General features: G+C 48.6%; 1 protein-coding gene across 1 annotated transcript; it reads right to left on the bottom strand.

The window, feature by feature from the left end:
• Positions 1-5,707: 5,707 nt before the first annotated feature.
• Positions 5,708-7,037, bottom strand: LOC127344969 (uncharacterized). The gene has a single exon (XM_051371355.2). It carries the CDS (start codon positions 6,988-6,990, stop codon positions 6,022-6,024), a length of 969 nt encoding a protein of 322 aa, XP_051227315.1. The 5' UTR covers positions 6,991-7,037; the 3' UTR covers positions 5,708-6,021.
• Positions 7,038-7,320: the final 283 nt, after the last annotated feature.

Below are 7,320 nucleotides of genomic sequence, written 5' to 3'. Positions count from 1 at the left end.
CCGGGGAGACCCGCGGAGAGAGAGAGGCCGGAGATCAGAGAGGCTGCCCCGGCCCTTTTTTTTTTAGTTTTTTTTCTTGTTAAAAATATGTGTGTACTAAAATTTCACTTAAAAAGGAACTAATTAAAATTTGACTTAAAAAACTTAATAATTGATACTTAAAAATTTGAGACTTAAAAATTTGAGACTTAAAATTTGAGACTTAAAAATTTGAGACTTAAAAATTTGAGACTTAAAAATTTGAGACTTAAAAATTTGAGACTTGAAAATTTGATACTTAAAAATTTGATACTTAAAAATTTGAGACTTAAAAATTTGATACTTAAAATTTGAGACTTAAAAATTTGAGACTTAAAATTAACTAAATAATTTGAGACTACAATTTGACTAAATAATTTGAGACTACAATTTGACTTAAAAAACAAATAATTGAGACTTATAATTTCCCCACCGGCGCCACACAGACAGGGGGAGAGGGAGGCCGGCGGCCGGCCGGGGGCACGCGCCACACACGCACACATGCAATCGCTAGGGCGCCTCCCCAACCGCGACTAAAGGGGTGTTATTATAAATTTTGTTAAGTTACAGAATTTTGATCACTAAAAATTTTACTAAAATTTGTTTTTTTAACTTAACTAAAAATTTGTACACTAACAAAATTTTGACTTAACAAAATTTAACAAATATGTAATATGTAACAAAATTTAACAAAATTTTGATCATTAAGTCTAAATTTTGTTAAGTAAAATTTTAACTTAACAAAATTTTATTTGGGATCGAGAGGGGGCGGCGAGGGTTATGTGTCCTCGGCACCGCCACCGCCCTCTCGGTCACCGCCACACCGGTCTCTCGGTCACGCGGTCACTGCGTCCCCTTTCGCCACCGCCACCGGTCTCTCGGTCACGCGGTCACTGCGTCCCCCCTTTCGCCACCACCACCGTTCTCTCGGTCACGCGATCACTGCGTCCCCCCTCTCGCCTCCCTCGTCGCCCTCTCTCTTTATATGTAGAAGAGATATGATAATGCTGGCATATACACAATTAATTTGTTTTGACTACATGTTTTCAGGACTGACATATGGCGGACGATAGAGCTGACCCGATTCTGGACAACTATGATCCGGACGCTGAAGACCATATGTTCGGCATCATAAAAGGCGATATTCTATATGTGCCGACCGGAGAAGAAGAAGATGATATCTCTTCTTATCTGAACCTTGAGGGTGAAGATGAATGGCGCCGTCAGCAAGCAGATGATGCCGAAGAAACGTCGATAAACGACGATCTTCAATTGGAAGTAGCAACCACCTCCGGCGCCGAGGTATATATATATACATATTGAGCGTCTGGTGATACAAACTAACTGATTTGAATAAATGTGTGTGTACTAACGCGCGCGACTCTCTTTCTTATTTTAGCCCTCGGCCGGATCGTCGAAAAATTCGAGTACGTCGTCAAAGCGTGGCGCAACCAAGACGATGAAACCAAACGAAACATGCACCATCGATGTTGTCGATGAACAAACCGGCAGGCCGGAGCCCAGCAAGAACGCCACCAAGTTTTTCAGCCAATGCGGAGCCGTTGTTAGAGACAACGTCTCGATCACCGTCCAGAGTGGAATGAGCCAAAGAAGGCACGTCTTGGTTTCACTTTTGTCGATAAGAGAACAAAAAAGATTGCTTCAAGAAGCTTATGGAACATTTCGTTCTACCTCCTAATACCGCAGATACGATGAGGCGGGTAACAAGATTCAGGAAAACAAGGAGAGGTGCAAGCTAGTCAAACAGTTCGCTCTTTCTAGGATGGCCAACGCATTCCGGAAATACAAGCAAAATCTAGCCCATGACTTTGTCAAGCTTCGGGCAAGACTCCGGATTTCACAGACAATATGAGAAACCGCAACATGATTGGCCAGAATTTGTGAAGCAAAAGAAATCGGAGCAGTTCCTTGAAATATCGAAAAAAAAATAAGGAGAATGCGGCCAAGAAGGAGTACAATCATATCATGGGGCCAGGAGGGTATCGCTTTTGGCAGCCTAAGTGGGAGAAGATGGAGAACGAGCGAGGGCGCGAGGAATCCGTCCAGGTACGGAGGGATGGGACCCAAGGGCCAAAAGCTGGTGGTACGGGCATGGGGGATCGCTGAACCCGGAGACAGGGGAGTGTGTTTATCAGGGCAAAATAATTACACCCACCCAAAAGCTTATTGAGGCAATGAGGGAAGCTCAAGAGGGGAGGATCAAGTTCAACAGAGAATGACGCCCTGACAAAAGCCCTCGGGAATCCTGAACACGGAGGACGTGTACGAGGCATGGGGCCCATTCCGTGGAAAGTAGGGTTCCCCCAGAACGATGACCCGTACGGTTACAGAAGCCGTAAGAGAAAGATGGATCGGGATGCAGATGTTGTGGCGAAGTTAGTAACGGAAATGGATGTGATGAAGAAAACCGTGAGTGTACTAGTCGCCGAAAGAGATGCAGCTCGGGCGCAGCATGAAGATCATCCAATGGATCTCGGAAGCCAGCAGCGGAGAAGAAGCAGCGTGGCTTCCACGGAGGCCTCACCGGCTGGTGCACCGACGATAGAAGTTACTGCACCGGAGCCTCTGGTGGTCGAAATTACTGCACCGGAGCCTCCTCGCTACCCCGTGGACGATATAAAGGAGATGAAAGCATGTCTTCTGTATTATCCTATCGGGAACATGTCCATGAAGGTAGCCATCGGCAGTGCTTTGCCACCTGGAGCACTCCACCACAACAACCCCATTCAAGATGGCTATGCTCGTGTGACAGTGGAGGAGATAGTCCAAGGGTTTGAGGACCTGGACATTGACATTGCTACACCTGAAGGGGTGAAAAGACTTGGAGATGTCAAGCGCCAGTTCATTCTATGGCAGAAGAAATTTATCAAGTTTCCAGGCGAGGCGCCAACAAGTCCACCCCCCTACGGTGGTGGTGGTGGTGGCGGTGGCGGTGGCGGTGACGGTGGCGGTGGCGGCGGTGGTGGTGGTGCTTCACCTACACCTCCTTCACGTCAGCCGACGCCGCCCCCCAATTCACCTCCGGCGGGTAGCGCACGCCGCCCCCGATCCTCGTCCGGCGGGTGATCAGCAGACACCGCCCCCCAATCCACCTCCGGCGAAGAAGCAGAAGCAGTCCTGGGTTATTAACCCGGACCCTTATGTACCTAGAACCACAAAGATACCAGAGCCATCACTGAAGCCTCTCATCCCGAGGCCTTGGGAACTTAGTGTCGAGGAAAATGCAGCGGCCGTGGCTGCTCAGCATGAGAAATGGAAGGAGGAGTGCAAGAAGAAAAGAGAGGGCGAGCCCAAGCCAGTATATTCGACAAGCAAAAGCGATGGGCTAAGTCATTTTTGAACACACCGTCCCAAGCCGCGAAGAATCTGCCTGACGACTATTTACGTGAACTTCGTAGGCAAGCACTCGCGTTCAAGAGGAACCAAGAGTTGGCGGAGAAGAAAGCCTTGGAGGACGAGGCCGAGACAAAATTAGAAAGGGGGAAAGAAGTTGCCCAGCTCGGGGAACAAAGTAAACAATCGATCGCCCCGCTCATAGTGCAAGCCGCCGATCCGGATGCCCCGATATCATAGCAGCTGCGGCAAGACTTTGTGGATTGACTGTAACGAGTGCCAGAGAACAAGCGGCCGACTTAGGTATCACTCTTCGTGCACTGCTAGGCCTTGATGAGGCGCCAATGAAGGACGTAGTATTTACATATGTGAAGAATGGCCCTCTCATCGAGCCTGCGCAAGAAGAGGATCTACCTCGACAAATGAAAGGTCTGCTAAATTGGTACAAGGGTTACATAAAACATAAAAACGCCAAAGACTATATCTATGCGGAAGTTAGATATGAGCATCACTTCAAACATTACTGGGTACAAATTCATCTGAGTGAATTGTTCCATCTGTTCAATCTGCGCGACCTCGACAAATCTATCATCAGTTGCTACGTTCTGTAAGTGATTTATTAATTTCTACCCCATCTCGTTCATTGCCTGCACTATATATATATATATATATATATTGTCCTAACTATCTTGTTGTGTACGCTATTATGCAGAATGAAGAAGCGGGAAATGCGAATAAGGAACATCCATGATGTTGGGTTCATTGACCCACACATCGTTAATTCACATGTGTTAGAACACCACCCCGCCGACGTGGAGGATGACCTGTGGCGGTTTATTAGAAAACAGCAACAGAAAAGTGATATTCTATTTCCTTACCATTTTGGGTGAGTGTTTCTGTCTTGAGCACATTCTCTTTTGTTTACTCCATGCATGGTATGTGGCTAATCGATGAGTTATGCATGATCGTGCATGTATCGTGTCCGCAGGTTCCACTGGATTCTTATGGTAATTAAAGTTCAGACCTCCTCAGTTCTCGTCCACGACTCTCTGAATATGGATCCGGCGCTTTGGGCCGACATGAGAAAAATGATGCAAAAGTAATTATTTTCATTCATTTGCGCTCTATATCGATCGGCCTATTTCGTTCATCATTTCCTAATATCAAGTAACTAATTAATAACTCTCTTGTTTATTTAATTTTCTTTGCCTCGTAGGGTTTGGAGACGGTTCGTAGATACCAAGGTCGGTGAATTCAAAAAAGAGCTACATTTTAAAATGGCAGTGCGGACGACTGGGGAGATTCAGCCACCGGGGACCAATCTATGTGGATACTATGTTTGTGAGAGGATCCGGAGATACTGCAATGAGCGGGACCAGAAGTGTGAGAACAACATCCTGAGGAATAACCTCCGGAAGACGCTTAGTCCAGAAGCTCGCTTCCGACCACTTCAAGAGGAACTAGCTGGATGGTTGGCGAGGGAAGTCATCGATCCTAGAGGAGAACACCATTACGATGACGTAGAACTTTATATGCACCAGAATTTGTAACTAACTTGTTCAAAATTGTATATGGTCATCCGATATTGAATATATATTGTATATGGTCATCCGATATTGAATATATATTGTATATTCCTCTTGAATTCTTTTTGGTTCTAATTTCAAATTTGTTTGAAATTGTACATTCATATGCATGTATGTAGTACCGTAGAATATGTGAAACTCCTTCAAAATTAAAACCCAAAAGAAATAAAATAATACAAATTAAAAAGAAACCAGATTTAGGGGGAGGGGGGGCTAAACCCTAAACCCTGCGGAGGCCTTTAGTCGCGGTTGGCCAGAAGAACCGCGACTAAAGGTCCTCCGCCCTGGCGCTCGCCTGCGGCCCACGTGGACGGGCCTTTAGTCGCGGTTCGTAAGGAACCGCGACTAAAGGGGGGGACCTTTAGTCGCGCTACTTTGGTCGCGGTTGCGCAACCGCGACTAATGGCAGTTGCGAACCGCGACCAAAGCCCCTTTTTCCACCATCCAAAATTTCTTTGACAATCCTTCAGTTCAAAGGGGGCCGAAATAAGGAACACCAACCGAGTTGCCGGAGGCTTTGTCAGCGAACCATCAAGCTATGTACTAAGTACTGGTAGTGCAAATAAGTTTGTAAGATGAGCTAGTGATGATGCATTGTTGTCCAATCTGATGGAAGTGATATTCGCAGGGACCGAGGGACATTGTCACAAACCAGAGGATCAAAAATCAAAAGCTTTCTCGTACACAACAAGATCGATGAGCTTCCCTCACTCGATCACTAAGAATGGAAAGCATGATGAGCATACTGGTGCACATAAAACAAAAATGAGCATGCTAGATTGGTAAAAATGTACAAGATAATAATATTTCACATGTAGACAAGAAGTCGAAGTTATTCTGCAGAACAGCATATCACATTGCTACTCGCACAATCTCACAAACCTCGCTAGGAACCGAAGCAGCACACCAGCACATAAACCGAAGTGGTACGTATATAATGTGGAATATAACAGGAAACGAAATGGTAGCGTACTCCACTGCAAACGGCGCAGCGTACAAATAATTAACCAAGGTAATCAAACGGCCACATCCACCAGCCGCCGGGGGCGATATGCACGACCGACTAGAACCTGTTCATGAGGCCCTTGAACCAGTTCTTCACGCCGCCGTCCTCGGCGCGGTGGTGGTGGTGCAGGTGGTGGCGCATGCCGCCGCGCCTGAAACTCCTCCTCATGATCGCCTTGCTCAGCTTCCATGCCAGTTCTTCTACTTCGTCAACCTCGTTGTCGCTCTCGTGGTGGTGGTGGAAGAAGTGCTTCCTCGCCGTCTCCTCCGGCTCCTCGTCACCGTGGTGGTGGTGAAAGTGGCGGCTGACCAGCTCGACGGGGACGCCTTCCTCGTTGTCCTGTTCCTCCTGCTCCACGTCGCCGTGGTGGAGGTCGAAAAGGCCACTGAACATCCTGACGTGCTGCAGCTGCATATCCCCCGGGCCCTTTTCCTTGTTCTGCTGCTCCTGGTGGTCGCCGCCGTCCTTCTCCCCATCATGCTCGTGGTGGTGGTGGCAGTGGTGGAAGCGCAGACCGTGGTCGCGGAACCTCCTCAGCATCTCCCGCTTCCACGCCTTCACCGACTCGTTCTCCTCTACCTCCTCCTCCTCGCCATGGAACAGCTTCTGCTCGCCGTCGATCTCTGGGCGCGAGTCGGGGTCAGGCTCCGCGACAGCCTCCAGCTTCACCTCCGTGGGCTCCTCGAGCAAGGAGGCTGGGACGACGCGGGCCTCGCCGGGGCAGGCGAACGCGCTGCGGCGGTGGGAGAGGCCGTGGTGGCGCGCCGACCGGAGGTGACGGTGGAGGAACCATGCGCGGCGGTGGGAGGGGAGCCGGAGAATGGCCTCGGCCGCGGTGACGGTCGGCACACTCTGAATCGCTTCAGCAGCGTCCGTCTCCTGTAGGACGGCGGGATCGGCCTGACCCTGCTGCTCGTCGGAGATGGCGACGACGGTCTCTGGCTCCGCCTCGAGGACGCGGCAGCTGGCGACGGCCAGGAGGGAGAGGAGGAGGACGCCGGTGGCTACCAGTACCAGGCGGGCCATGGTGTGAACTGTGAAATGCTTCGGGCGGAATGAGTCTGACGGATACGGGAGCAGACGGGGTATTTGTAGTCCGGGATGGGGTCCAAGACTTGCGGTGGACTTGAGTGTCCACCTGGTAATCTGGTATCTGAGCTATTGGGCATTTGGGCGTGCTGTTTCAGCGAGATGTGGATCCACTCGAGACTGAACTTGTTAGATGGAAGTAGTCAGTAGTATCATACATCTCAAGACATTTTGGTTAAATGGCGAAGAAAAAAGGTAGGGTGGTAACTAGCTGCTATGTTATCATAACATCACACTTCACAATGGAAATTATCATAGACTAGTATC

This window comes from Lolium perenne, chromosome 6 (assembly GCF_019359855.2).
Source record: "Lolium perenne isolate Kyuss_39 chromosome 6, Kyuss_2.0, whole genome shotgun sequence".
In the NCBI taxonomy this organism is placed as follows: Eukaryota; Viridiplantae; Streptophyta; class Magnoliopsida; order Poales; family Poaceae; genus Lolium; species Lolium perenne.
This window is presented reverse-complemented; position numbering and strand designations above follow the sequence as displayed.

Excerpts from the sequence above, each read along its gene's own strand:
- LOC127344969 (XM_051371355.2), bottom strand. The coding sequence starts at position 6,990 with ATGGCCCGCCTGGTACTGGTAGCCACCGGCGTCCTCCTCCTCTCCCTC.